Source organism: Phytophthora cinnamomi (genome assembly GCF_018691715.1).
Source record: "Phytophthora cinnamomi strain GKB4 chromosome Unknown Contig32, whole genome shotgun sequence".
Lineage (NCBI taxonomy): Eukaryota > Oomycota > Peronosporomycetes > Peronosporales > Peronosporaceae > Phytophthora > Phytophthora cinnamomi.
In genome coordinates, this window is record NW_027150965.1 from 345,889 (window position 1) to 373,851 (window position 27,963).

The 27,963-nt window shown below is 58.1% G+C and overlaps 14 protein-coding genes across 15 annotated transcripts; 6 read left to right on the forward strand and 8 right to left on the reverse strand.

Moving 5' to 3' along the window:
• Positions 1–119: 119 nt before the first annotated feature.
• Positions 120–1,790, reverse strand: IUM83_18549 (putative translation elongation factor 1-alpha; the record flags this gene model as incomplete). Its single annotated transcript, XM_067943555.1, has 1 exon — positions 120–1,790. The coding sequence occupies one exon, from the start codon at positions 1,788–1,790 to the stop codon at positions 120–122; it is 1,671 nt and encodes a 556-aa protein (XP_067792888.1).
• Positions 1,791–2,241: 451 nt separating this feature from the next.
• IUM83_18550 (putative translation elongation factor 1-alpha) lies at positions 2,242–3,973 on the reverse strand (the record flags this gene model as incomplete). The annotated part of the gene is made up of 2 exons (XM_067943556.1): positions 2,242–3,887; positions 3,955–3,973. The coding sequence occupies 2 exons, from the start codon at positions 3,971–3,973 to the stop codon at positions 2,242–2,244; spliced, it is 1,665 nt and encodes a 554-aa protein (XP_067792943.1).
• A 177-nt stretch (positions 3,974–4,150) lies between these two features.
• On the forward strand, positions 4,151–6,616 carry IUM83_18551 (methyltransferase-like protein 13; the record flags this gene model as incomplete). Its single annotated transcript, XM_067943557.1, has 3 exons — positions 4,151–6,350; positions 6,425–6,448; positions 6,516–6,616. 3 exons carry the CDS (start codon positions 4,151–4,153, stop codon positions 6,614–6,616), a joined length of 2,325 nt encoding a protein of 774 aa, XP_067792942.1.
• A 2,065-nt stretch (positions 6,617–8,681) lies between these two features.
• On the reverse strand, positions 8,682–11,824 carry IUM83_18552 (protein tyrosine receptor type; the record flags this gene model as incomplete). Its single annotated transcript, XM_067943558.1, has 4 exons — positions 8,682–8,736; positions 8,808–9,201; positions 9,493–9,812; positions 9,888–11,824. 4 exons carry the CDS (start codon positions 11,822–11,824, stop codon positions 8,682–8,684), a joined length of 2,706 nt encoding a protein of 901 aa, XP_067792924.1.
• Positions 11,825–12,118: 294 nt separating this feature from the next.
• On the reverse strand, positions 12,119–13,138 carry IUM83_18553 (uncharacterized protein; the record flags this gene model as incomplete). The annotated part of the gene is made up of 1 exon (XM_067943559.1): positions 12,119–13,138. The coding sequence occupies one exon, from the start codon at positions 13,136–13,138 to the stop codon at positions 12,119–12,121; it is 1,020 nt and encodes a 339-aa protein (XP_067792944.1).
• Positions 13,139–13,175: 37 nt separating this feature from the next.
• Positions 13,176–13,957, forward strand: IUM83_18554 (uncharacterized protein; the record flags this gene model as incomplete). The annotated part of the gene is made up of 2 exons (XM_067943560.1): positions 13,176–13,216; positions 13,285–13,957. 2 exons carry the CDS (start codon positions 13,176–13,178, stop codon positions 13,955–13,957), a joined length of 714 nt encoding a protein of 237 aa, XP_067792958.1.
• Positions 13,958–14,115: 158 nt separating this feature from the next.
• On the reverse strand, positions 14,116–15,284 carry IUM83_18555 (G protein signaling regulator; the record flags this gene model as incomplete). Of its 2 annotated transcripts, XM_067943561.1 has the most annotated exons (4): positions 14,116–14,483; positions 14,555–14,813; positions 14,907–15,062; positions 15,141–15,284. In XM_067943561.1, 4 exons carry the CDS (start codon positions 15,282–15,284, stop codon positions 14,116–14,118), a joined length of 927 nt encoding a protein of 308 aa, XP_067792938.1. The 2 variants fall into 2 exon arrangements, with proteins under 2 accessions (XP_067792938.1, XP_067792939.1); XM_067943562.1 differs by having other exon boundaries at positions 14,555–15,062.
• A 527-nt stretch (positions 15,285–15,811) lies between these two features.
• Positions 15,812–16,612, reverse strand: IUM83_18556 (Anaphase spindle elongation protein 1; the record flags this gene model as incomplete). The annotated part of the gene is made up of 1 exon (XM_067943563.1): positions 15,812–16,612. One exon carries the CDS (start codon positions 16,610–16,612, stop codon positions 15,812–15,814), a length of 801 nt encoding a protein of 266 aa, XP_067792941.1.
• Positions 16,613–16,939: 327 nt separating this feature from the next.
• On the forward strand, positions 16,940–17,290 carry IUM83_18557 (uncharacterized protein; the record flags this gene model as incomplete). The annotated part of the gene is made up of 1 exon (XM_067943564.1): positions 16,940–17,290. The coding sequence occupies one exon, from the start codon at positions 16,940–16,942 to the stop codon at positions 17,288–17,290; it is 351 nt and encodes a 116-aa protein (XP_067792940.1).
• A 1,431-nt stretch (positions 17,291–18,721) lies between these two features.
• Positions 18,722–19,075, reverse strand: IUM83_18558 (uncharacterized protein; the record flags this gene model as incomplete). The annotated part of the gene is made up of 1 exon (XM_067943565.1): positions 18,722–19,075. One exon carries the CDS (start codon positions 19,073–19,075, stop codon positions 18,722–18,724), a length of 354 nt encoding a protein of 117 aa, XP_067792960.1.
• Positions 19,076–19,403: 328 nt separating this feature from the next.
• IUM83_18559 (Anaphase spindle elongation protein 1) lies at positions 19,404–20,198 on the forward strand (the record flags this gene model as incomplete). The annotated part of the gene is made up of 1 exon (XM_067943566.1): positions 19,404–20,198. The coding sequence occupies one exon, from the start codon at positions 19,404–19,406 to the stop codon at positions 20,196–20,198; it is 795 nt and encodes a 264-aa protein (XP_067792927.1).
• A 414-nt stretch (positions 20,199–20,612) lies between these two features.
• On the forward strand, positions 20,613–22,110 carry IUM83_18560 (uncharacterized protein; the record flags this gene model as incomplete). Its single annotated transcript, XM_067943567.1, has 2 exons — positions 20,613–20,717; positions 20,791–22,110. 2 exons carry the CDS (start codon positions 20,613–20,615, stop codon positions 22,108–22,110), a joined length of 1,425 nt encoding a protein of 474 aa, XP_067792896.1.
• Positions 22,111–22,330: 220 nt separating this feature from the next.
• Positions 22,331–24,601, reverse strand: IUM83_18561 (uncharacterized protein; the record flags this gene model as incomplete). Its single annotated transcript, XM_067943568.1, has 8 exons — positions 22,331–22,447; positions 22,514–22,641; positions 22,701–22,850; positions 22,913–23,360; positions 23,427–23,855; positions 23,927–24,022; positions 24,106–24,274; positions 24,360–24,601. The coding sequence occupies 8 exons, from the start codon at positions 24,599–24,601 to the stop codon at positions 22,331–22,333; spliced, it is 1,779 nt and encodes a 592-aa protein (XP_067792897.1).
• A 418-nt stretch (positions 24,602–25,019) lies between these two features.
• On the forward strand, positions 25,020–27,820 carry IUM83_18562 (HECT E3 ubiquitin ligase; the record flags this gene model as incomplete). Its single annotated transcript, XM_067943569.1, has 3 exons — positions 25,020–27,418; positions 27,484–27,648; positions 27,721–27,820. 3 exons carry the CDS (start codon positions 25,020–25,022, stop codon positions 27,818–27,820), a joined length of 2,664 nt encoding a protein of 887 aa, XP_067792898.1.
• Positions 27,821–27,963: the final 143 nt, after the last annotated feature.

Below are 27,963 nucleotides of genomic sequence, written 5' to 3' on the forward strand. Positions count from 1 at the left end.
ACAACAATACAAACGTTCCCAGTAAAATGCGTTCTCTTTCAGCGGCGCCTTAGTTCGTAGGTGAGGCTTGAGTATCATGCATGGACTTCATGCTTGGCTCCATAACGGATCTCACACCCTTACTTTTCAAGCGCTAGCACCTTACCGATGGCGATCGTCTTACCTTCATCACGCAGGGTCAGACGGCCCAGTTGAGGCATGTTCGCAAACGTCTCGACCGTGATGCTCTGGTCCACCTCGATCCGGCACACAACCGACTGGCCCTGCTTGATGAAAGCAACGTGCTTCTTCACGGGCTTGCCTGTCTTCGGGTCGATGGGACGCAGCAGCTTCGCGACGACACACTCCTGCGCTACGGTGTGGATGTGGAGAATGCACTTGTAGCCGGCGGTCAGCAGCGGGCGGTGTTCTAGGGTGTCCACGAGAGCGATCTGTGCGGCGAAGGCGTGGATGGCCCGCGGCGGGTTGTCCTCCTTGGTCCCGCAGAGCACGAACCCCTTTTGGACTTCGTCCATGCCGCAGGACAGACGGATCGTCACGTTCTCACCGGGCTTCGCGGTGCGCACAGGCAGATCGTTGATGTAGACTTGGTTCACCACGGCCGGGGTCTTCGTAGGCATGAGCACCACCTTTTGGCCAGTCTTGAGAACGCCCGATTCGACCTTGCCCAACGCAATGGTACCGCGCTCCGAGTAGCGATCCAGGATCGGCACACGCATGGGGCCATCCGGGTTACGGTTCGCAATGTGCATAGTGTCCATGTAGTTGATGAGCGAGTCGCCCTCATACCACGGCGCCTTGGCCTTGTCGAGAGGAACCTTCACGTTGTCACCGTGCAAACCCGAAACTGGGATAAAGGCCACGTCACGCTTGACGGCAAAGCCGCACATGCGCAGGAACGGGCGCAGCTTGTTCACACACTCGTCGTAGCGTTCTTGAGCCCAACTTGCCTCGTCCATCTTGTTGATCACAACAATGAGCTTGTTGATGCCCAGGGTCTTGGCCAGCATGGCGTGCTCACGGGTCTGTCCACCGCGCTCGAAGCCGGTCTCGAACTCACCCTTACGCGCCGAAATCACGAGGATACCTACGTCGGCCTGCGACGCACCCTGGATCATGTTGGGCACGTAGTTCTTGTGACCGGGGGCGTCCAGGATCGTAAAGCGGCGGCTCTCGGTCTCAAAGTGAGCACGCCCGACCTCGACAGTAATACCCTTGGTGCGCTCCTCCTCGCCCGTGTCCATAATGTAGGCCAAGAACCAACTGTCGCGGTTGCGCTGCTTCGCCTCACGTTCGTAGCGCTCGATCGTGCGCTTGTCCACCATGTCCATCAGGTACAGCAGGTTGCCCGATAGCGTCGACTTGCCGGCGTCGACGTGTCCGATCAGCACGACGTTCAGGTGCTCGCGCGGGTCCTCATCGCCGACCTCGGCCTCCTCCTCGAAGGTGTCCTCTTCCTCCTCCTCCTCCTCCTCCTCGGCCTTGGGCGCTTCCTCCTTCTTCTCCTCCACGGCCAGCTTCTCCACCTTCTCCTCTAGCTTGGCGACCGGCTCAGCGGGCGCAGCGGGGGCGGCAGGAGCAGCCGGAGCAGCAGACTTGGCAGCGCCCAGCACGGCGGCGCCTCCCTTCTTGGGGACGGGCATGGCCACGTCGAACGCGCGGGCCGGAGCGGGCGCCGGGGGCGGCGGCGTGAAGGACGCGGGCGGCGTCCACGTCGTGGCGCCGGGGTTGAAGGAGAACTCCTTGGCCGAGGCGCTCAGCGTCGTCTTCTTGGCTGTAGGGGTTGACATACGGGTGCTATTAGGCTCGTGGTGGGCAGGGGCGAGAAATGCTAGTGCTGTTGTCTGCAAGAGTTCGCTGCGAGTTGCTGCCACGTACGGGGGTTGCTGCCGTCCATTTAGATTGCTAAATAATGATATGCTCCCGAGCTTTGCTGACGATTCATATACCATATTGAAACCGTTTTAAACAAAGAAACAGGCCCCATTTCTATTTCGATGATCGAATGGTCCTCAAGTGGTCCACCAGGCGGACGGACAGACTCTGATGTGAAAACATGGACCTAGCGCTCCGTTACTATGGTACCTAAAATGACTTCGTTAACAAGCAACCTGGAGCTTGCAAGTCCAAGTGGCTACGGAGTTCGCTCCTGTCTAGCCTAAAAGTACCGCCAATACTCGCCAGGCCCCTGCCTCTTCGTCTCCCAGGTGATTGCCGCATGCTTCTCCACGCTCAAGTTACTTACTTCTCGAGCGCCAGCACCTTACCGATGGCGATCGTCTTACCCTCATCACGCAGAGTCAGGCGACCCAGTTGAGGCATGTTCGCGAACGTCTCAATCGTGATGCTCTGGTCCACCTCGATCCGGCACACAACCGCCTGACCCTGCTTAATGAAGGTCACGTGCTTCTTCACGGGCTTGCCTGTCTTCGGGTCGATGGGACGCAGCAGCTTCGCGACGACACACTCCTGCGCTACGGTGTGGATGTGGAGAATGCACTTGTAGCCGGCGGTCAGCAGCGGGCGGTGCTCCAGGGTATCCACGAGAGCGATCTGTGCGGCGAAGGCGTGGATGGCGCGAGGAGGGACCTCCTCCTTGGTCCCGCAGAGCACGAACCCCTTTTGGACTTCGTCCATGCCGCAGGACAGACGGATCGTCACGTTCTCACCAGGCTTCGCAGTACGCACGGGCAGCTCATTAATGTACACCTGGTTCACGATAGCCGTAGCGTTCGTGGGCATCAACAGAACCTTTTGGCCAGTCCTGAGAATACCAGATTCCACCTTGCCCAGAGCAATGGTACCGCGGTCGGCGTAACGGTCCAGGATCGGCACACGCGTAGGACCATCCGGGTTACGGTTCGCAATGTGCATAGTGTCCATGTGGTCAATAAGAGACTCACCCTCATACCACGGCGCTTTGGCCTTATCCACAAGCACCTTCACGTTGTCGCCCTGTAAGCCGGACACGGGTATGAAAGCAACGTCACGCTTGACGGCAAACCCGCACATGCGCAGGAACGGACGCAGCTTGTTCACACACTCGTCAAAACGTTCCTGACCCCAGTTGCACTCATCCATCTTGTTGATCACAACAATGAGCTTGTTGATGCCCAGAGTCTTGGCCAGCATGGCGTGCTCACGGGTCTGTCCACCGCGCTCGAAACCAGTTTCGAACTCGCCCTTACGCGCCGAAATCACGAGGATACCCACGTCAGCCTGCGACGCACCCTGGATCATGTTGGGCACGTAGTTCTTGTGACCGGGGGCGTCCAGGATGGTGAAACGTCGAGTCTCCGTCTCAAAGTGAGCACGCCCGACCTCGACAGTCTTACCCTTAGCACGCTCCTCCTCGCCCGTGTCCATAATGTAGGCCAAGAACCAACTGTCGCGGTTGCGCTGCTTCGCCTCGCGTTCGTAGCGCTCGATCGTGCGCTTGTCCACCATGTCCATCAGGTACAGCAGGTTGCCCGATAGCGTCGACTTGCCGGCGTCGACGTGTCCGATCAGCACGACGTTCAGGTGCTCGCGCGGGTCCTCATCGCCGACCTCGGCCTCCTCCTCGAAGGTGTCCTCTTCCTCCTCCTCCTCCTCCTCCTCGGCCTTGGGCGCTTCCTCCTTCTTCTCCTCCACGGCCAGCTTCTCCACCTTCTCCTCCAGCTTGGCGACCGGCTCAGCGGGGGCGGCAGGAGCAGCCGGAGCAGCAGACTTGGCAGCGCCCAGCACGGCGGCGCCTCCCTTCTTGGGGACGGGCATGGCCACGTCGAACGCGCGGGCCGGAGCGGGCGCCGGGGGCGGCGGCGTGAAGGACGCGGGCGGCGTCCACGTCGTGGCGCCGGGGTTGAAGGAGAACTCCTTGGCCGAGGCGCTCAGCGTCGTCTTCTTGGCTGTTGGACAGGGAGGTGAGGGCGCGTTCTCATCGTACACAGGGAGAGGGGAGAGAGATCCACGTACGGGGGTTGCTGCCGTCCATCTTTGCGTCGAGGTCGTTCCGGTCCGAAAATGACTGGCCGCCTTGTTTGAAACACTCCCCGCGAATCATGCTAGACCCGCAGTCGCTTCGTTTTAAACGGGTGTAGCCATCTGCGGCTCTGAGTGGCTCGTGCCATTTCTAAACGTACCCAGCCGAGCCGAGCCAGCCGAGCCCATTATGACGAGCCACGAGCTGCTGCCGCGCCGCGCCGAGGACTTCCGCAAGCAGGAGTACTGGGACCAGTTCTTCCAGAGGCGCGGCGAGCAGGCCTTCGAGTGGTACGGCGACTTCGCGTCGCTGCGCCCCGGGCTGCAGGCGCTGCTGGGGCTGCCGGATGACGCGCCGCCGTCGCTGCTGCGCCGTCTCAAGGCCAAGGTGCGCGTGCTGGTCGTGGGCTGCGGCAACTCGGCGCTGAGCGCGGAGCTGGCGGCCGACGGCTTCTGCGACCTGCTGAGCGTGGACTTCAGCGCGCGCGTGATCGACGAGATGCGGCGCAAGCACCCGGCGCTGCGCTGGCAGGAGATGGACATGACGGACATGCGCGCGCTGGGCGCCGCCAGCTTCGACCTGGTGGTGGACAAGGGCGCGCTGGACGCGCTCATGGCGGAGGACACGCCCGAGGTCCGCGAGGACGCCACGCGCATGCTGCGCGAGGTGCGGCGCGTGCTGGCGCCCGGAGGCCGCTACTGCTGCGTCACCATGGCGCAGGACTTCATCCTGCAGCACCTGCTGGGCTTCTTCTGCGCCGCAGACGCGGACGCGGACGAGGCGCAGCCCACGAGCTGGGCGGTGGGCGTGCAGGAGCTGCCACGCGACGCGCGCAAGCCCTTCGCGCCCTTCCTGGCCGCGGCGCTCAAGTGCCCCAAGGCGGACGGCAAGGCCGCCAGGAAGGCGCAGTACAACAGCAAGCAGCTCGTGAGCGACGTGGGCGAGGCGCGCCAGCGCTGGCTCACGCACGAGGTGGAGGCGACGCAGTGGTTCGCCATGACGCAGGCGGCGCTGCGTCAGCTCAAGGTCGGACGCCAGGAGATCATCGAGCTCATCGCCAACAACGAGAGCGACGCGGCCAAGGGCGTGGGCCAGAAAGGCAGCGTGGACGGCCAGGTGAACCCGCGCTTCACGCTGCGCCTGGTGGACGCCAGCATGCGCGGACCCAACGGCAGCTGCGCCGTGTTCCTGATCCCGCAGGGTCGCGAGCACGAGTGGATGTTCTCGACCGAGGAGGGGACCAACGAGCTGGCCGCGGGTGCTGGATTCAGCCGCCTCATTCTCGTTGCGCTCGGTCGCGGCGGTCATGCCTTTGAGAGCACCGCGAAGGTCCAGGAGGAGCTTAACGCGAAGGTCATGGAGCTCGCGCCCGACACGCTCGGCTCGGATGAGAAGATCCCGTACTTGACGGTGGAGGAAGGTCTGGGAGCGCGCAACATTGTGCATCAGGGCACGTCGCCGCTCAGCGGCGCCTTCTTTGTGGAGGAGGTGCAGGAGGACGACGAGAAGCTTCGCCGTCTTGTTTTCCTGAGCAACACGAACGTCATTCAGAGTGAGGTGAAGCTGCAGGCCCGTGGAACCGCAGCTCCCACCCCTGCTGCTACCCCTGCACCGGTGGAGACTCCTGCGGGTGCTGATACCTCGGACATGGCGCCCGAGGAGGCTGCGGCTGCGGCTAAAAAGAAGAAAAACAACAAGAAGAAGAACCAGAAGAAGAAAAAGAAGGCTCAGGCAAAGCAGGCAGGCGTGGACACGTCCTACCTGGCGTTCGACTACCACAAGGGCATGGTCGCAGCGCTGCATGCGGCTTCACTGTCTTCTAGAACAGCACCCGATGCCCTTCACCGTACACTGGTGCTTGGTCTCGGTGGCGGTTGCCTTGCGCAGTACCTTCACGACAACGTTCCCGGAATGGACGTGACGGCGTGTGAACTGGACCCGACGATCGTGACGGTGGCTGAGCAGTACTTCGGCTTCCATCAAGACGACCGCATGCGCGTGGTGGTCGCTGACGCGCTGAAGTATGTGGCGGAGCAGTCGACTACGTCTGAAAAGCCTAGCTTCGACTCGATCGTTGTGGATGTTGATGCGAAGCAGCGCGATGTCGGCATGAGTTGTCCACCTATTAGCTTCGTTGAGGACGCCTTCCTGGCCCACGTTCACAGTCTGCTGGGCCCCCGCGGCGTCTTGCTCATTAACGTGTCGTGCCGCGACAGTGGTCTGTACAAGGACATTATTGCACGACTGCAACGTGTGTTCTCAGGATCGCGTGCCGTGCTTGCCCTGAAACCCAGCGAGCAGGATGTCAACAGTGTCGTTTTCATCCGCAAGGCCGATGCGAAGGAGCCTGACGCGAAGTCGCTTTTGCAGCAGCTGCACGACCAGGGTCGTCGACGTGGCAAGGCTCAAAACGTTCCGCGTTACGTCGACGACGAGCTGTGCGAGCTCATTCGCGACATCAAGATCACCAAGTAGACAGCACAACACGTAAGTAGATACTTTTTGCCATTTGTCTGTACTTGTACTGTCTTACGCTGTTGATATGCATCACAAGTTTCGCGTCTACTTATCCCACGTGCTGGCATACCGAGCAGCTTCATCTTCCCACTCCGCGCGAAATGTGTCGAAGCGGTACAGATTGCGTTCGGGTCGTGAGATTTTTAGGTCTGTGGCAAGCGAATAACCGTCTGCAGTAGCCATCGAGGCGAGTTCTCGGCTTGATGTGTGGATCGATGTCGTTCGTTTTCTCCCGCTGATGCTAGTCCCACCACGCCTCGAAGCTGTCGCTGAAGATTCGATGTTGTAAAGCTGAACGGTGCACCAGACCACCGTGAGTGCTAGAACGTTTCCGTGACGAGGGTGTCGAGATATCCCAACAACCTTTGCTGCGACTGTGCGCTCACCGACAGCCTCTGCACCACCTGTGGAACTGGTAACAGAGTACACTGAGGACTGTGCCAAGCCCGCGCTTGATCTCGAAAACCGATCGACATCTGTGCTGCGGCGCATGAGGCGCTCACAGAAGAGCACGGTATCACCAAGCACCAGGTCTCCTTCCTCCGGCCCGCATTCAATGGCGAAGTAGTCGGCGGCGCCTGCAGGACGCCTGGCGAGTCGCAAGCGACGCTGAGCGTCTTCTCTGCTTGTTGTGCAAAGTTGCGAGACTGTCGACTGCGCACTAGGATTTCCATCGCTGTTGAGTGCGAACACACGAAGACGGTAGACTGTCTCGGGCTGAAGATCGCGTATGTAAGCTAGCGGCTCACGGCCTTCGTACACTCGTCTCCAGTCGCTGGGCCCATCGTTGGAGCTGGAAACCTTTGGCGTCAATGTCTCGATGCGTTTGCAGTCGACAGCGTATTTTGCTGCACCCCCGGGACCTGGATGCCAGCGAATCAGTGCAGTGTCGTGGCCCACATCTACTCGTCCAATGCACGTGGGTGCGCTGGGTGCAGAGCAAATTGTCAGGGCCTCGCTTAGTGCACTTGATGCGTGAGCACCTACAACCCGAAGACGGAAGTGGTAACGAGTATTCGGCTCCAGGCCGCTCACAATTGTTGTCGCCTCAGAACCGCGGTAACAAACGAGTCGCATCTCGTCAGATTTGGAAGAACCCGGTGTCTGCGTGTCATCATCTTGCCCGTCCCGACAACCGGCGTCTCGTTTCAATACGTAGTGCACGTCCGGCTGCGTCCACCAGCGAGCAAACTCCGAGAACGAAATCTTGCCATCGGAGTCGAGATCAAAAGCGGCTAGGTATGCAGCGAGTCGCTCGGGCGTCGGGGGCACGCCAAGATCGCTTAGCAGTGTTTGAAACTCGGGCAATTCGAGATACCCACTGCCGTCGACATCGTAGCGATCGAACCGCGCCTTGTAGTCGACAGCCCCATCGTCAAGACTAGTTTCCTGCGCCCATTCCTTCAACAACCGAGACACCTGATGGTCGGTGCCGTTGGGAGCTCGCAAAGCAGCAGGTGACAAACTAGGGCGAGCGTTGGCTACTGCCCAACGAAGCTGAACAACTCCACTTTGCACCGCAGGTTCAAGCGCACTTGAATTGACAGTCGGTGGTGCTGGTGTAGGTAGGAGTGTGTTTACTACGACCGGCTCGCTGTGCAGACTGGCCCGGCCCTCAGCATTCACTGCTTGTACTCGGAACTGGTATGTGCTACCGCTGTGAAGACCAAGCACCTCGAACTTCGGCGCTGCACCACGGTAGATCTCAACATATTCGCCTGCAGACTCGTTTGAGCACTGCTTCAGGATGTATCGACAGGTTGCAGCGGATGTGCTAGACTTGCTAGACCGTTTGCTAGATTTCTGGAGTGACCTAGAGGAAACCGACCCGCTCAATGATCGACGTGAGCTCTGTGTCGACCTTGTAGAGCCTTTAGAACCCCGAGAACTCCGCGATGCCGTATCCGAGAGATCCAAGACGCCATGGAAGAAGCGTAGGAACTCTTCCCACGATATGCTCTCGTTGTCGTCAGTCTCGATGGCGTCGAACACGCTCAACGGTGGCGCTGCACCATTGTCCACACACGCCGCCGCAGCTGTAGTTTGTTGAAGGAATGCAACAAGCTTTGGTTTGCGACGCTCAATCTCCTCCATCAACTCGTCACGTGAGATTCGCCCGTTACCATCGGCGTCAGCTTCTCGAAAGACCTCCTCCAGCTCTCGTAGTCGCCGAGTGTAGTACGAAGAACTCTCCCATGCCAGTTTAACACTGTGTGGCCCTATTACTATGGCCAGTGGCTCTGCTGGTCTTGCTGGGGCTGTCACGAAGTACGAGAAAGCGTAAGAGCCTGCTCCAAAGCCATTGAGCGCACGAACGCGGAATGCATACTTTGTATTCGGTGACAGCCCTGTCACCGTGAACGAGCCGCGAGGAACACCGTCGTTGTCGGAGAAGTCCTTTGGGTCGCGGCAGATTTCGTGGTAAGCACTGACGCGGAAGCTCGCTGATCCCTCCGCGCCTGCAGTTTCGAGTTGATAGAAAGCTGGAGCTCCACCACTTCCCCCCGCAGCCATTTTCCACGTGAGACGCAGCATCGTTGTTGAGTCCAATATGTCATCGTTGTCATCTCGCTCCAGCACAGGGACATTTGGTGGTTTTCCAGAGGTTACTAGCTCGCGCAGCACGTGTTGCTCGCGAGGCACTGCCGACCACAGTTCTAACTTCTTTAGGAATGGCATGGCTTGGGTATCATCCCATTGAGCGAAGGCGCAGCGACGTGGAGCTACACGCCGCACAGCGATCATATCGCTTTCAGGACTGCACGCAAATCTGCCTCCATATTGCTCGCGCCTGCAAACATGTCCTGGCAACTCGGCTCGACGCCGACGACTGGAGCCTTCAGTGCCTAGCACGAGTTGAAAAGCATTCAACATGCCACATTCATGACACACCGTCTCCCACATGCACACGGCGCTCAGCAATTGATCCGTGTCGCCACGACACAACGCACGACGCTCGTCGCCAACCACAGCCAAAAACGCATCGAGTTTAATACGAACAGCTCCGCTCTCACCTTGGACATCTTCAGGGTCGGCAAAGAACTCAACAAGCCGTTGGATTTCTTCAGGCTGCAAGACAAGTCCTAGACCACGGAGTAGCACTGCAAGTTCGCGGCCAGTCACAAAACCGTACCGTGCTACGAGCTTGGCTTCTTCCAGGTCCTCGTCTAACTCTTCGCCATTCTCATCGACTGCATCGCCACGGGCCAGTGCCTGCTTGTGTTTTCGTGAGCAGAACTCTGCACATGCCTGCTTGTAGTTCACGCCGGACGGGCGATGAAGCAGCTTGAGGAACACGTCACGCAACGGCGACGACGCACAATGAACGTCACAACTTACGGGAGCGAAACTCTCCCACAGTGCTCGACATCGGCCAGAACTACGAAACCCTCGACTCCAACGCACCCACGCGTCTAACAGTGTGCGATCAACTGCTTTGAGAGCTTTGCCAACTTCTTCCCACCGCACTGCAGCTGGTGTTGCAGGCCCCCGGCCTGAATCGTCGAAGTCGTCTTCGTAGCTTGCGTTATTGTCAATAATCGGATCGCCCTCTTCTCCTTCCCTAGGAGGTGGCAGGTGCTCCAAGAACTTTGCCGCCTTATCTCGCATTGCCTTGTGCGCGACCCAAGCAGCGTAGCTTTCACGACTCTGCTCTCGTCTACGTCGATCACCTTCAAGCTTACCACGCAGTGCCGGGTTATTACGTCGTTCAAAGAGATATCGGTCTTTGGAGAAAGGATTCGAGTCTGGGTCATCGTCGTCACCACCATCCTGGTCGAAGTTGTCTCGCAACACGTGGCCCTGCTGAACAAGCAACTGTTTGCTCTTCTCCAAATCACCGCCCCGACCCTGGAAGCCCTCGCTCATGGCGTGCACGTACTTGAGCCCGCTATTGCGCATGAGTTCTGCCGTGGAGCTTGGTGGGCGACAAGGCTGCTTATGGCGAACAACACCAGCCCCCATTGAGAAGTCAAACCGAGGTGGCGGGGCCTGACGAGCAGGCCTTGCACCGTCAGTCGCCTCCGGAGTCGGCATACGAATACGCAGGCGGTCCTTACGACGGACCCATGCGTTGTGCGCCACGATTCCTCCTTCAGCCTTTTCGCGAGCCTCTTCATGCCGAGCATTCTCCACAGCCTCAGCATCTTCCTCCAGCCATTGCAGCATCCGCCGCACGCCGAGACGATTCAGCGCCTGCATTTCTACGTCGGCTGTACTTTTGCCAGAGCTCTGAGCGTTGTCTGCAGTCGCTGTTAGTGTCTTCTGGAGATATTCAGCCACACGGAGCTGAGCCTTCTGCCAGTACTTCTTGCAGAGCCCAAGAAAGAAAGCGTTCTGCTTCTTTTGGTCGGCTGTCAGTGCTCGCCGTGCTGCAATCTTGGCTGTATCACCCTTTTGAGGCTTGGCCGCTGCGTGCCACTTGAGCGTCATGTAGTAGACCGTGTTGCCGTCTTCATTCTTGTCCTGATCCATCATCTGACGAGTGCCTGCTGAAAACTGTCGGGCCTCGTCCTCGCTGAGCGGCACGCGCGAGAAGGTGTGGTTCTTCGTGGTCCACTTGACCCAGAGATCTCCCAACGAGCTCACAGGGCACGAACAAGGTCGTTGCAGCTTAGTACCTTCGGCCGATTCCAGTACGCTGCACTGTGCCAATACAGTCTGAGCCATCCGGAATGCTGCTGTCGTGATGCGGATACTGGAGCCGTCTTCCAGGCTCAAAACGTGGCCCTCGCCGCTGCGAGCAAGCACACCTGCTAGATCGAGGATAGTCTTTGTGCTATCCGAAGGTTCGCTCACGACTCCTTCGTACGGTTCCAGTGCTGCAATCATTTTGGGGGATATCGCGCCTGGACTCGTGCCGACACAGCGTCTGCACAAAGAGCACTTTCGTGCCGGACATTGACAGCGCGTGCGCTGCCTCACCACAGAATGCTCCGGCTCACGGCACACTCCGGGGCAGTCACACGCCGGGGTTTTGCCCGTCTTCAGCTGGCAGTCCGTTGCTGCGAGTGCCACCGCAACTTCGAGCCAGGATTCCTCGCTACCAGCGCGGACTGGATCCAGTTGCGCCAACGCCCGTGCCATGCGCTCGTATTTGTCCTTGCGAGCCACCCATACATCGAACTGCACCTTGTTCCCCTGCGACTTGCTCCCTGGACCCTTGGACTCTTGAGGTTCCATCGCAGTTCTTGTCGTCTTGCTTTCAGCCTTATTAGTGGCGACTTCAAGCTCGCGGTCCTCATCGCCAAACGCATTGTTCTCGTACAGATCGTCGATGCAGTCATCACGCGTAGATGAAGGAGGTCGACCCACAGCTTGCTTACTCAATTGTTTGCCGGCCGCCATCACCGCTTCCTCCGTCCGTGACGCCTGCAGAAAGAGACGAACAAGTACACCGACACGCTGCAGTCGACCGAACCAACAATGCTATACAGACAGGAACGAGAGCAGCCGGAGGAGGCTGGGATTAAGCGAAACTACTCGCATGAGATCCCCTCGCACCTTGAAAATAGCACGCGTGGACTCCCCGAAAACTTCAAGCGCTCCTCATGCTCGCATGCGCCAAGGCAGCAGTCTCGTCAATCCAGTCTCAGTGGGCTCTAGATATATTTACGGCGCTAACTGTCCGAGCTGGCCAGCTCAGTCCTCGTCGTCTTCCTCTGCAGGGTCCGACTCGTCACCTGCATCTTCCTCTCCCTGCTCGCTAGCTTCTTCGTCGCTGCTATCGCCTCCCATTCCACCCTGGAACAGGATCTCGCACACGCGCTCATCCACGAGCCACTCATCCTCGTGCACAGGCAGCGCCATGAAGAAGCCGACGACGTCCACGGGGTCCAGCTCCTCCTTGTCAGCTCCCACCCACGCGCCGACATCCGCCAGCACCTCGTTGTCGAAGCTGAAGCCGCGGATCTCCTCACCGAAAGATCTTTGCTCTTCCTCCTCCTCTTCTTTCTCGTCCTGCTCCTTCTTCTCGTCACCCTCCCCGTCCTCCTCTTCATCGTCCGACGGCAGCTGCTGCTGGTCCTCGTAGTAGCTCTTCGGGTACGGGTGCTCGCAGGCCAGCTCGTAGTGCAGCAGCTCTCTGGGCGTGGCGTCGTCGTCCCCGAAGGCCACCACGACCGAGAACTTGATGAGCGTTTCCTGCTGTCCGTCGACCTGTTCCTCCTGCTCCTCCTGCTCCTCTTCTGCCTCTGCCTCTGCCTGCTTCTCCACTGCCTGACGCACGCGCTCGAACCTGTACCTGGTGATCATGGCGCTCTTCTTCTCCGTCGTGCTCGCCGCCTTCTTGCGCTTCTTGGGCGCCTTCTTGGCGCTCGCGGGCGCGTGCGTCCAGCGCACGTCCGTGGTCATGAGCACGTTGCGCCGCGCGTCGTAGTCGCAGCTGCAGCTGTCCACCGTGAGCCGCTCGGCCAGCGCCTTGTACACGGGGCTCTGGCTCGTCACGCCCTGGATCAGGTCGGACGCCACGGGGTGCTGCGCCAGCCGCTCGCGCACGCGCGTCGTCTCGAAGGCCAGCCGCGCCTGGGCGCTCAGCGCGCGCAGCACGTCCAGCCGCAGCGCCAGATCCTCGCTCTCGAAGCGCTGCACCACCTGCTCGATGGCCGCGTCCACCTGCGCCGCGATGCTGCTGCCGCGCCGGTCGTACGCGCCGGCCGCCATGCTCTCAGTCTGTTATGATCCGCTATTGACACACGCGCTGACGTACGTGACTGGAGCGGATGCGCTGCCAAAACAGGAGTACGCTCAACGTTCACAACGTCCGTGCCGTATTTGCCTCAGCGATACTGATGGTGTTGTTTGGTCAGAAGTTGGTGTTTTGGTAGGGTGCACGTTTTGGTACCGCCGCCACCAGTCGTGTGCGATCCCGAAGAGCTCCTCCGCATTGCATTCGCCACGATGGACTCGGACCACGCCATGGACGACGCCTCCGCGCCTCTGCACGCGCCGTCCGCGCAGCGGATCTCGGCCGCCGAGTACGAGCGCCAGGCCGTGGAGTTCACGACGCAGGAGGTGGAGCGCCTGAACGCCGCCGTGCGCGCGCAGCCGGAGCTGGGCGCGCGCTCCGAGTTCTTCCAGGACGAGGCGAACGTGGCCAAGGGGCTGCCGGTCTTCCAGGGAAAGCACACGCGCTTCGTGTACGACGAGGAGGAGGCGGAGATCGTGGCGGCCGTGGACGTGACGCAGGAGGCGCTGAACAGCGGCCCCGCGGTGCGCACAGTGGCGCAGCTGGACGCGGATCTGGACGTCGACGAGGAGGAGGAAGAGGAGGAGGAGGAGGAGGAGGAGGAGGAATACTACGATGAGGAGGGGGAGCAGGACGAGGCCGTGCTGAACTCCTTCTACAACGCAGAGGCGGAGGCCCACATGGCGGCGGACGACGCACAGGTGAACGCGCTGATGGAGGACGTGGAGATGGAGATGGCGGCCGTCGCCATCGACGAGCAGAAGCTGCTGGCCGCTGCGGCCCAGAGGCACTGAAGGACCCACGAGGGGAGGTCGCTGTATTTTAGACGCGGAGGACGCAAGGCAGTGCATCGGGTAATAGAACGGTTTAGGCTTGCATATCATCATCCTATGCTGGCGGCGCTTCTTACTTTGCTGGCCGCCTTAGTGCCATCTACTCTCGCTGCGGTTGACTAGAATACTTTAAACTTGGAGAGGAAGCCTGTCTTCTGAGGCGCGCTGCCGGCCTTCTCTGCCTTGAGCCGCTCCTTGAGCGTCTTGGGCTGCAGCTGCTGCAGGAACGCCTTGTGGTCCTGTTTGAGCACCAGCATGGTGTTCTCCTTGATGGGCTCGAACATGGCCTTGATGGGGCACCCCAAACGCAGCTGTACAGATTTACGATCCAGGTTGGTGCACGACACCTCGTAGGGAGATCCCGGCGCGATGAAGTACAGGTACAGGTTCCAGGCGAAGTCCTTGAGATCGTCGGCCTTCATCTGCAGCGCCATCTCTTCGAATCGTCGGATCTGGCGCGCGCACTTGAGGTTTTCAGCTTTGAATTCTGTTGAGCGAAGCACCAGGTCAGTCATGTACACTCGGATCAACTAGCAAAGATATCAACTAGCAACGTACTCTTCTCGAGGTAGTCGAGCATTTCACGGAAGAGAATCTTGTCGCCTAGGATGTCGTCCAAAGAGAACCCCCCTTTTGCGATCTTCTCGTCCGTGAGCGTCGTCGTTGTGGGTATGTCAATCTGGTACGAGTTGTCCGAGTCGAACACCTTCTTGACTATCATCTCGTGCACGGCCGTCACCTTGGTAGCCATTTCTGTGTACTGCTGGGCCTTGAGGAAGCGCATGAGCGTGTCCTTCTGCAACGTCTTGATGGCGTCCTGCATTGCGACATCAAAGAGTTTGCCGCGGAATTCACCCGGCCGCTTCATGCGTTCCTTGGTCTGTTCCCGGTCGTCGGAGGGCAGACTCACTTCGTTGGGCGAGTTGAGCGACAGGTAGTCGGCCCAAATCTGGTCGGCCATCTCCTTGCACGACTGCACGGACTCCGGGTCACGAAAGTCAAGCAGGCCGCATTCATCCTTAAACTTGTCTACAGCCATGAAGAAGTTCAGGTTCTCGGCACAATACTGCACAACCACATTCACAAGAGTTGTCAGTCACGCCCTCAACCATCGATAGCATGGCGGCTATTGAACTCGGCGTACTTGTTTCTGACAGAAGTCGAGCAGGTAGCCACAGGAGATGGGGTTCGAGATGATGTCGTCGATAACAATGTCGCGCTTGTCCTTGGTGCCCTTCTCCAGCACCTTGACGAGCGTCTCGATCTCATTGCCGCCCTTCTTCGCCATGGTTCGCTACACTACTCGACCGTGGGGGTGGTCTTCAGAATTCAAGGTGCGCTGAGCTGGATGGCGAGTGAGCTGCGTCGTTAGTCGGCGTGGCTTCCAGCAAGAGGTGCAGCAACTGACGCAGGCAGACGGAGAAGCAGGAGTGGCGACAAGGCGGAGGCCACTTGCAGGTTATTTTCGAGCGGGATGGTTCCTTCCTCTAGGGCTGAGTCAAATGGAGTGCGCTACCAGGCAGCAAGCAGCAGCATCCCAGCAGACCGATTTAGCTGGCAAGGGCTAGAGGAAAACATCTTGCCCAAAGGTGTTCGGCCAAACACTATTAACCTCCGTCGCTGTTTACTTCGGCTACTCGACTAGACGCCCGGGCAGATGTCAGGGAGCGACATGCTTGTCAATTGGCCCAGAGAGCTAGGCAAACTTCAACTTGCGAGCCAAAGTCTCCCATAACGTGATGCAGACCATGTTCAAAGCTTTAAAAGCAGAAGTCGTTGTGAGGTGACCCTCGCTCTCTGGTGTGCTCGCTACGCCTACGCGCTCTTCGTCCCGGACGTCTTCGCGCTCGAGTCTTCCGCCGACGAGCCTTGGAACGCGCTGGCCACGTAGCCCAGCGACGAGGACACGACCTCCGTCGCACGCTCCATCAATGTGGGGCCAGCGTCCTGGTCGGCGCTCTTCGAGGTCGACGCGTCCGTGGGCTTGAGCTTGAGCTTCTCCGACGCGTCCGATGCCTTGTTGGCCAGACCCCCAGCAGCGTCCGAGACTGCCGTCTGCGCTGATGCGGCCTGCTCCGCCATCGCCTTCTGCGTGGCGGTGATCTGGTTCTGCAGCGCCTCGAAGCCGTGGAAGGTGGCGTCTCGAGTGGAGTTGACGAGCGACGAGATGGAGTCCTGCCAGGACGAGGCCGTTTGCGCGCCGCTGTGTTTGGCGTTGTCCACGCGGGCGTTGATCGAATCGCGAACGTGCTGGTCGTAGGCCTGCGCAGACTTGCCCAGGTTGTCGAGCGCCGATCCCGCTTGGTCCATGGAGCGCTTGACCGAGTCGACGACGGCGTCCGAGGCGCTGTTGCCGTCCGTGCGGATGTCCTCCCCTGTTCGTCTGAGCTGGTCCACGGATGCCCGAGCACGGTTCATGGCGGCCTGGAAGTAGGACGTGGCCGTCTCCTTGGAGGACTTGTTCGAGTTGTCGTAGTCGGTGAACTTACTCTTGAGCGAGTCCAGGTAGCCCGCCGCCTCGGTGGCGCCGTTCTGGAGCTGCTCCTGCAGCTTGGTGAACTCCTGCTGGGTCTTGCTGCTAGAAGAGTTGTCGGAGGTCTTGTCGGAGATGGCCATGGTCGATGGTTAGCGTTGGCTGAGGTTGTGGTCGAGTTGCTTGCTGCGCGTGCGCGGTAAAAGTTGGAATGAGCTCCTAGCGTCGAGCGGTAGTGGGTCATTTGCTTGAAGGGCGCCATGGGCAGCCATCGATTGCCATTTGGTGGCTGCTCGGGAATGTGTCACTGAGAAATCCTTGGTTCCGGTAAATGAGAAACCACTTGGTAGCGGCCTTCAGCTCCACGCCCATTGTCGATCGGCCTGGTTGTGTTATTGGTTGACCAGGTTGAAGTTGGTCTTGGGGACAGAGGGGGCCAAGACCATTTCTGCTTTCGCTGCTTCGAGGCCATGACGAGCACCATCGATCCTCGCGCTCTCGCGATTGCCATCGAGCTGGCCAACCAGCTATCTAGCGACGGTGCATTCGTCGATGAACACGACGCCAATCTGGACGGCGAGCACATGCTCACCCCGAGCAAAGTCGTCACGAGCGAATCGCTACTCATTGAAGACGGGCTGGCATCCCAAGGTCTGGCCCCAGACATCGTCAGCGTCATGGACGTCACCGTGGAGACTGCAGCTGCTAACGCAAGAGATACCGCAGCGGTGCGTGCAGGGCTGCATCGGAGCACAAGCTGGTGGTCGCTGATTGAGCGCATGGTAGATATTACGGAGGACTTGCTGGTGATGGAATGGTAAGCTGTATACAGCTACCCTTGTCGAGACGAAATATCTAATGTAGCAAGAAGTTGAATTCAATAAAGTAATCGACATCTCTACAAATTCGTCCTCCGGCCCGGAAGTTCCGGCCTTGATCACTAGTATTGGTAGTCAATATAGATCGCGCTAAGGCTCATTTCATTCTCGACTCCGTCCCACCTATCGTTGCCTGCCAATCTTGCAACTTTTCCCGAGTATCCGCTCCAGATCGGTTCGCTGAGGCAGACTTGACAAGGGGGATGCCAAGATGTCGGGGTCAACGGGAACCGTAGCCTCGAAATTGATGTCGCCGTACTCGATGTTCACGAAACTCCACTCGAAGATCCGAACGGTGCTCTTGGACAAGCCTATACTGATGGTCTCCATCGCCACCACTGCCCGCTATTTCTTTATCGAAGCACGCATACCTATCGTCGCAGTCGTCCTCGTATTGGTCATCTTTCTCGGCATCATGACGCATATGCACCTGCCGCAGCATGAGGTCCGCGTGGACGTCGACGTCCAAAACGCGCAGTCGTTCAGAGGCCCGCCAATTCATTTATGATATTGAATCGGGTCCACCGTTAAAAACTGCAATTTCACGCTTAAACAAAAGTAACAATAACAATAATTTATATTGAACTTCAATTTTGTTTTAATATTGAACAATTAGTTGATTTAATTTGTACTTAAGCAATATAATATGTTTTTGATATTGTTCAGTGGTTAATTTTCCAATACAACAATTGCAACCAATTTATTGTTCCAATACTATATAAATTGCTGTTATTGTTTTTAAATTGTTGTTATTGTTACTTTTGTTTAAGCGTGAAATTGCAGTTTTTAACGGTGGACCCGATTCAATATCATAAATGAATTGGCGGGCCTCTGAACGACTGCGCGTTTTGGACGTCGACGTCCACGCGGACCTCATGCTGCGGCAGGTGCATATGCGTCATGATGCCGAGAAAGATGACCAATACGAGGACGACTGCGACGATAGGTATGCGTGCTTCGATAAAGAAATAGCGGGCAGTGGTGGCGATGGAGACCATCAGTATAGGCTTGTCCAAGAGCACCGTTCGGATCTTCGAGTGGAGTTTCGTGAACATCGAGTACGGCGACATCAATTTCGAGGCTACGGTTCCCGTTGACCCCGACATCTTGGCATCCCCCTTGTCAAGTCTGCCTCAGCGAACCGATCTGGAGCGGATACTCGGGAAAAGTTGCAAGATTGGCAGGCAACGATAGGTGGGACGGAGTCGAGAATGAAATGAGCCTTAGCGCGATCTATATTGACTACCAATACTAGTGATCAAGGCCGGAACTTCCGGGCCGGAGGACGAATTTGTAGAGATGTCGATTACTTTATTGAATTCAACTTCTTGCTACATTAGATATTTCGTCTCGACAAGGGTAGCTGTATACAGCTTACCATTCCATCACCAGCAAGTCCTCCTCCGTAATATCTACCATGCGCTCAATCAGCGACCACCAGCTTGTGCTCCGATGCAGCCCTGCACGCACCGCTGCGGTATCTCTTGCGTTAGCAGCTGCAGTCTCCACGGTGACGTCCATGACGCTGACGATGTCTGGGGCCAGACCTTGGGATGCCAGCCCGTCTTCAATGAGTAGCGATTCGCTCGTGACGACTTTGCTCGGGGTGAGCATGTGCTCGCCGTCCAGATTGGCGTCGTGTTCATCGACGAATGCACCGTCGCTAGATAGCTGGTTGGCCAGCTCGATGGCAATCGCGAGAGCGCGAGGATCGATGGTGCTCGTCATGGCCTCGAAGCAGCGAAAGCAGAAATGGTCTTGGCCCCCTCTGTCCCCAAGACCAACTTCAACCTGGTCAACCAATAACACAACCAGGCCGATCGACAATGGGCGTGGAGCTGAAGGCCGCTACCAAGTGGTTTCTCATTTACCGGAACCAAGGATTTCTCAGTGACACATTCCCGAGCAGCCACCAAATGGCAATCGATGGCTGCCCATGGCGCCCTTCAAGCAAATGACCCACTACCGCTCGACGCTAGGAGCTCATTCCAACTTTTTACCGCGCACGCGCAGCAAGCAACTCGACCACAACCTCAGCCAACGCTAACCATCGACCATGGCCATCTCCGACAAGACCTCCGACAACTCTTCTAGCAGCAAGACCCAGCAGGAGTTCACCAAGCTGCAGGAGCAGCTCCAGAACGGCGCCACCGAGGCGGCGGGCTACCTGGACTCGCTCAAGAGTAAGTTCACCGACTACGACAACTCGAACAAGTCCTCCAAGGAGACGGCCACGTCCTACTTCCAGGCCGCCATGAACCGTGCTCGGGCATCCGTGGACCAGCTCAGACGAACAGGGGAGGACATCCGCACGGACGGCAACAGCGCCTCGGACGCCGTCGTCGACTCGGTCAAGCGCTCCATGGACCAAGCGGGATCGGCGCTCGACAACCTGGGCAAGTCTGCGCAGGCCTACGACCAGCACGTTCGCGATTCGATCAACGCCCGCGTGGACAACGCCAAACACAGCGGCGCGCAAACGGCCTCGTCCTGGCAGGACTCCATCTCGTCGCTCGTCAACTCCACTCGAGACGCCACCTTCCACGGCTTCGAGGCGCTGCAGAACCAGATCACCGCCACGCAGAAGGCGATGGCGGAGCAGGCCGCATCAGCGCAGACGGCAGTCTCGGACGCTGCCGGGGGTCTGGCCAACAAGGCATCGGACGCGTCGGAGAAGCTCAAGCCCACGGACGCGTCGACCTCGAAGAGCGCCGACCAGGACGCTGGCCCCACATTGATGGAGCGTGCGACGGGGGTCGTGTCCTCGTCGCTGGGCTACGTGGCCAGCGCGTTCCAAGGCTCGTCGGCGGAAGACTCGAGCGAGAAGACGTCCGGGACGAAGAGCGCGTAGGTGTAGGAGAGCGAGGCTCACCCCAGCTTTGCATTTTCATTTTTCTAGCCAACAAGACATCCTTTCTCGACATTCGCGTTGCCTGCACCATTTGTCACTAACTGCACGATATATCGCCGTCATTTCCTGGTGGAGAATGAAATAGTTGAGAAAAGCTTGGGACCCCCTTCGCTTAGCCTGGAAAAAGCCCAACGAATGCAAAGGCCGTTGTCACCACACGTCAAGCTTGGTGCAATTGTCGAGTGTCTCCACCCAACACTCGCTGGGACGAGGTGCCGTCGCAAGAAGCGCAGGCAAACCGGGGAAATGTTTGCAGACCTAACGGCGCGATAGCTCAGTTCCCTTTCGGCGTCTTCATTGTGCGTTCTGCCTCTCGAGCAACACACTAGCACCAAAAAGACCCCAGCGATCTGAATGGCCGACCTGCAGAGCAAGATGGACGCCCACCAAAACGATATCGACCGTGCCAAGGAACAGATCCACGACACGGCCCAGAAGGCCGACTCCTATCTGACGGAGGTGCGTTCGTCATGCATGAGATCACTACGGTGTTGAGATGCGATAGTTGACTCACGCGTTCGGGTTTGCGCAGTTGACGAAGCGTGTTGGGGAGTACGAGAAGAATCACTCGAGCTTCGAGCCCGCGGGCCAATACCTGAAGTCGGCGCTGGATGCATCGCGCTCGGCGACGCAGAAGCTGAAGACCCAGGGGCAGGACCTGTCGGAGCGATCGGTTCCGGTGGCGATCGATGGCATGAACAAGGTGCGCGATTCCCTCGACGACCTCCAGACGCAAGCTGTCGCCTACGACAACGAGTACGCTGGTTCGCGCGGACAGCACGCCGTGGACACACTGCACCACTGGGTGAATTCGGGCCGCCAACGCGCCACCGACGCACTGGAAACGACCAACGAGCAGCTGGTGAAGTTACGTGACGCCATTGGGAACATTGCCAGCCAAGCCACCCACGGTGCTCAAGTGGCTGTAGGTGAAGCAGTTCGCGCTGCCGAGGTCGGTGACGAGAAGCTGGGCATGAGCACCAAGGCCGGCGGAGTTGTGCAAAAGGTTCGCGACTTGGATGCGCGCCTGGGCGTATCGGCCGCGGCGGCGAAGATGGACACCAAGGTGACCGGTGGACTCGGCTGCAAGGTGGCTGCCACCACCGTGGACATGGTGACTGAGAGCGTGAACTACATCTCGGAGACGCTGTACAACGCCAAGCTGGCAGCCCAGCAATCGAGCACGGCTCAGGAAATGGAGACGAAGGTGGCGGTGGCGACAGGTGCGGCTGCAGCGACGAAGAACGAGGTTCAGGAGACTTTCGCGCGAGGGTATGAGCGTGGTAAGGAGATGGCTGGCGAGACGATGGAAATGACCAAGCAGAAGACTGGTGAGGCCCAGGAGAAGGCGGGTGAACTGAAGAACATGGCGGCTGAGAAGGCTGGCCAGGCGAAGGAGACGGCGAAGAACAACGCTGATATGGCCAAGAACAAGGCTGGCGAAGCGACCGAGCTGACGAAGGAGAAGGCTGGTGCGGCCAAGGTCAAGACTGCCGAGACTGCCGGTCGAGCGAAGGATATGGCACAGGACAAGGCCGGCCAAGCTAAGGACAAGGCTGGCGACGTGAAGGACAAGGCGAAGGAGCAGCTTGAGGCCGCCACTGGCACTGCGAAGGTGGAGGCGAAGACGACGAAGCCCAAGGATCCCACGACGACCCAGGAGCAGACCAACACCGACAAGGCCCCGGAAGCTATGAAGCAGACTCGCGCGAGGGAATCGGAAGCCGCTAAGACCGTTGCTGGCACGGCTCACAAGGAGGTGAAGGGCGAGTACGCGAAGGCCGAGACAACTGGAGGTGAGCGCGACGCGCCTCAGCGAGCCCAGAAGCATGCGGCGAAGGGCTCCAAGTGAAGGGAGGCTGAAGATGACGACCACGCGCGATTGAGTGGGGTGCAGGCACAGCCGGTCAGGTCGATCACCTTCATTACGATGCATATCTAGGACCGCTAATTCATCCTTTTGAGAGATTGAGACAACTCAGCTGTGAATTCACGCTTTTGTTGACATTTTCGCTGTATTTTGCATATACATCAGCGTACAACAACACCATTTTAGCCACCACACAATCCATCTAGAAGTCGAAGGGGTTGAACGACTTGTTGACTGTGGGCTGTGGATGTTGCTGAGGCTGAGCTGGAGAGGCAGGCTGAAGACCATCGAAGGGGTTGGCTGGGGACGAGATAGAAGCCTGAACATCAGACGCTAGTTAGCGATACAGATAGCAGCTGCAGCTAAGTAAAAGCATAGCACAAACCTTCGTTGAAAAGTCCAGCATATCGAAGGGGTCGTTGGAGCTGCTAGCACCTAGAGTGCTGCTAGTGGTGCTGGGGCGAACAGGCTGCGATGATACGGACGCGGCCGACATCGAGAAAGTGTTTTCACCTGCGGAAAAGTATGAATTAGCTTCCTGACAATCGCAACTACTCGTAAGGGTAACATACCACCCCACAGATCATCCGTAGACACAGCAGGTGCCGCAGCAGGCTGAGACACAGGAATCTGGTTACTGAGCAAGTCATCTCCCCAAAGATCAGGCTGCGTGGCCGGTTGACTCGGAGCCGATGCAGGTGCAGGCGTTGCAGCAGGGATATCTGTTGGTTGCGCATGCGTCAGTGCAATTACGCCGACATACATGAGCCAACAAGATTCTTACCGTCCCAGAGGTCAATCAAATCTTTGGCCGGCGCTGCAGGCTTCACCTCCTTCTCCACGTCCTGGTTGCTACTACTAAGGATCTTTGTTGCGCGTTGTTGCACGAAGCTCGCAAACGGATCGTCGTCCTCCTGCTTCGGTGCCTTCGCTGCATCCTGGACGTCAGCTTTTCTCGCAGTGGTAATCGGTTTTATCGCTTCAGGACTTTTCTTGATAGTTCCAGTTCGAGCGCGAACAAAGTCAGCGAAAGGATCGTCGTCGCCCGAATCTTGGTTGTTTTGGGGCGAAATGGCCTTCTCGAGTCCAAATGGATCGATAAGATCGATGTCATCGTTTTGGGGGTTGCCATTTGCTCTCGCTTCGGCGACTTGATTTCCAGCGAGCAGCTTGTCATATTTTTTCAGCGCAGCATGAAGGTCATCGTTGATCGACAGGTACTTTTCAAGATCCTGTTGCAACAAAGCGTTAACCAAGCACGACACACGGATACCCGACAATTCAAGTACTAAGCTTACCTCGTCACCCTCGGCCACAGCGATCGGAATAGCACCTTCCATTCTGTGTAGAATTTCTCTCACTTCTACAGCCAGCTCTTCCATAACGCCATGGCTGCCGATGGAAGAAGCGTCCTTCTGCGCTTCGAACAACATGTCCTCAAACATCTCAGACACATTTGTCGCAACACGATAGAGCTCAGGGGTCGACAAACCGCCTAAGCCGCTGCTGGTGTTGGAGTAGGACGAGGTGTCGATAGAACTCGAGCCACGCGTCTGGTTAGACGGAATGGCCCTGCCACTTGCTGCGCTTGCATCACTTCGCCCTCCAGCTGGCGTATCCGGCGGCGGAGTGAGCACTGGCACCTTGGACTCGTCGTACTGCTCCGGGAACTTGATGCCCTTCTTGCGCATGTTGTGGTATGTGTCTACAAACAGCGGGAACTCGTGCTGCAGAAGTCGCAACGTCACGTTAGTCGGCCAATCCAACTGCAAATATGACAGCACTGTCTTGCACTCACTCTGTATGGCAGGAAGGCCTCTCCCCAGGCCTGCACCATGTCCAGCACGCGGCTGGCGATCTCCATACTGTCCCTACCGCGCTTGTTCGCGTGCGTCTGCAGCAGCAGCAGCAGCAACAACAACACTATCAGCCCACAAGACTCAGCAGGTCCACCTACTACTGCAGCATGCAGCTCACCCTGTAGAGCGTCTCCATCTCGCTCATGAAGGGCTCCGTGGCGATCTCCTGGTGCACCAGGTCCCCGCAGTTCTTGACGATGGACTCGGTCAGCGTCAGCGCCAGGATGACGACGCGGGAGGACGGGTCCCCCAGCCGCAGCTTCAGGTAGCGCACCGACTCCTTGAGCCTGCAACAGCAGACGCAGAAGTCGCAGCACAACAGCACAAGAGTCAGTAAGACACGACAACTCCCACTGCAGCGCCGCCACGTACACGGCGCGGCTGCTGACGTTGCTGAGCGCGTCCACCACGCGCAGGATGCGGTCCCAGTCCTCGTCCGCCTCGAAGTCGCTCGTGGCCTGCGCGATCATGTCGGTCATCTGCTTGATGCGCTCCACCTCCGTGGGCGTGTAGAGCGCGGCCACGGCCTTCTGCTGCACGAGGTGGTTGAGGCTGGACGCGAGCTGCCGTGTGGACGGCATCTTCTTGCGCCAGGCCTGCATCTTGGCGTCCATCTCGCTCGGTACACAGCGCCCAGCGGCTCCCGACGTACGTGGCGCGCTGCGTGCGGAATAATGACGGTGAAGTGCGAGCTTCGAGGTGTCGGAAGAGAACGGCGCGTTCCGATTGGCGGAAAACCTGTCGTCTACCCGCTGAGACAGGTGTCTTGAAGTTTGTATAGAACGCCTTCCGCGAAATGCCCGTCTAGACGCGCCCAAGCTCTGCATTCTTGCTAGCTCGCGCGAGCAGGTGTACGAAGTCGCACGCATTGTCGTGATGTTCATGGAGGTTCATGCAGTGCGGCGGCATGAAGGGCAGGTAGCCGCAGCGTTGGAGCCGTTCTCGAACCATCATTAACACCCAATCGCATGTTTTATTTCACTTCATTGGTGGAAAAGAGGAACTATTTCGGCCAATGCAGTACTATCGGTCATGCACTTCAAAGATCTATACGCATTGGCCAACTTGCCAGAGAAGGCGGAGAACAAGCGTCTGCGGGCGACGATGGACACGCAGCAGCAGCAGAGCGCGGAGGCCGAGCAGCTCCAAGAGCTGTTCCGCACGGCGTACGCGCGCTTCCTCTCGCAGGGGCTGGAGCCCAACGACGCCGTGGCGCGCGCGCTGCTGGAGATGCAGCAGGGCGCCAACGGAGCTGCAGCGTCCACGCCCAAGGCGGACGCGGACGCGGAGGTGGACGCGTCTGCACACACCCAAGAGGACGTCAAGATGGAGGACGCCTCGCGCCAGCAGCAGCAACAACAGGCGGAGGACGTCGAGATGGAGACGCTCAAGGAAGTGCCGCCCGCCTCAACGTCGTCCGTGACGAGCAACCTGGCGGCCGCCAGCATCACAGAGGCCCTTGCTACTGCACCAGCAGCTGCCAGTGAGAAGGCTACTTCTTCCAGTTCCTCCTCTTCCTTCGCGACTTCTGCTGCCACGAAGGCTCGCTCCACTTCGACCACCAACGACAATGCAGTGAGCGCTCCTGCTTCTGCTTCTGCTTCTGCCCCTGCTGTTCCAATGGGGACGCAACTGGAGAACGCCCTAAAGCTCGCGACGGAGACGAGCGACTACCGCGTCGTGAAGAGGCTGGTATACCAGGCGTTCTCTGATCCGGATGCACTGAGTGCTGCGTTCGTTAATGTGGGCGACGGGACAGACGAGGTCGAAGCCCAAACGCAGTGGTGGTGCATTGATCGCGACCAGATGGGAAGAGTGTTTGCGCTACTGGATGCTGCGATGACTGGGAGCGACCAGGAGGCGATGCAAAACACCTTCCGGAACGCCCTGGAGATGCTGGTGACGCAGCCTTGGAACGTCTGCTCGACGTGGCGCGCCCCGCGTGCACTGCGGTTCTTCTTGGTACTGCTCGAGCACCCGTCGATGTTTGACCCAGACTATTTGAACGTTGTGGGTGGACTTTGCAGACTGTTCTACTACCTACCGGAAGACGCCAAGGCTCTTGTGCGTGCTCAATGGATGAGTTTTTTCTCGACTGACGAACTGCATCGGCTTATGGATGTACTCCAGCAAGCTATCACAGTCTGCCTTTACGGATCGCGCAAGATGGACCTTGTGTATGCCGCCTGCGGTGTGCTTTCGGAACTCCATGCTGTAAACCGAGAGCGTGCAAACGGCCACGAGCCGTTCGCCACATATGATGAGTTTTACAACGACGCCGTGAACTCGGAGGTGGATATTGTGCAAGACTACTCACGCTCCATCATCTTCTGGAAAAAACGCCGCGCTGCGACACGGGCTGTTCGTCGGCTGGAACATGAAGAACTGCGACGTCGCCGACAGCAAGGCGGAGAGGAAGACGAAAGTGAACATGAGCAAGAGGAGGCCGAACGGGAAGCTGAGCACATGCCAGAACGCATGCTCTCGGAAATGTCATTTTGTGACTTTCCGTTCGTACTAGATGCAGCTTCCAAGAGCAAGGTTCTCCAGATTGACTCTGACCTTGAACAGCGCGCACGTGCACAAGACGCCGTGTTGTCTTCTCGCTCAATTCTGACGATGGAAAGTGCGCCATCACCGTATTTGGTGCTGAAGGTGCGGCGAGACAACATCGTGGAGGATGCGTTGCAACAATTGGTGCACTTGTCGTCGTCAGCGGAGACGCTGAAAAAACCGCTGAAGGTCAAGTTTGTCGGCGAGGAAGGTATCGATGAAGGTGGCGTGCAGAAGGAGTTTTTTCAGATCCTTATCCGACAGCTATTGGACCCGGCTTACGGGATGTTCACGTATGACGAGGAGACGCGCACGTTGTGGTTTAACAGCGATTCGTTGGAAGCTACAATGGAGTTCGAGCTCATTGGCACACTGCTGGCTCTTGCAATCTACAACGCCGTCATCCTGGACGTAAGTTTCCCCCACATCGTGTACAAAAAGCTAATGGGGTGCCCGTTAGGTCTGGAGGATCTTGAAGTAGCACTACCGGATCTTGGTCGCGGTCTGCGGCAGTTGTTGAACTTTCAGGGCGACGTAGAAGGGGTTTATCAGCGCAACTTCGAGTACTCGTACGAAGTGTTCGGCGAGGTGAAGACGGTGGAACTGAAGCCGGGAGGCAGCTCTATTCCGGTGACAATTGCGAATCGGGAGGAGTACGTATCACTGTACGTGGATTACGTGCTGAACAAATCGGTCACTCGACAGTATGCGGCTTTCCACCACGGCTTCCATCAAGTCTGCAATCGCGAAGTGCTGAGTATGTTCCGGTGGGAGGAGCTGCAACTGCTGATCTGCGGTAGCAGCAACCTGGACTTCGAGGCGCTCGAGGAAGCTACACATTACGAGGATGGGTTCACAGAAGACAGCACAATTATCCAGTTCGTGTGTGCTCGATGAGAAGCTTCACTTTTGTATACGAAAGCTAACCGCCGTTGTCTGACAGGGACTTCTGGATTATCGTGCACGCGCTCCCGCTGGACGACAAGAAGAAGCTGCTGCGGTTCGCAACCGGAAGCGATCGTGTGCCCATTCGCGGACTTTCGAACCTCGTGTTTGTCATCTCTCGCAACGGACCAGACTCGGATCGCTTGCCCACAGCGCACACCTGGTGAGATCCATGTTGAAGCAGCATTTTGAGCTGAGAGCTGAGCTAACCCGATGTGTTTTATCGTGCCACCAGCTTCAACCACCTGCTTCTACCCGAGTACAGCAGTCGCGACAAGCTCAAAGAGCGTCTCCTGTTGGCGATCAACCAGGCAGAAGGCTTTGGGCTGCGCTAAAGCGCAGGTTAGTGCTTCCCGCTAAGTCGACAAAGAGAGCGTCGTACAATAGTCGATGTATTGGCCACATCTTCTATTAAGTCGACACATGTTAGTGTCTACTTAGTGAACCGCGCTATTTTAATTGGTCGATGTCGGCTGTC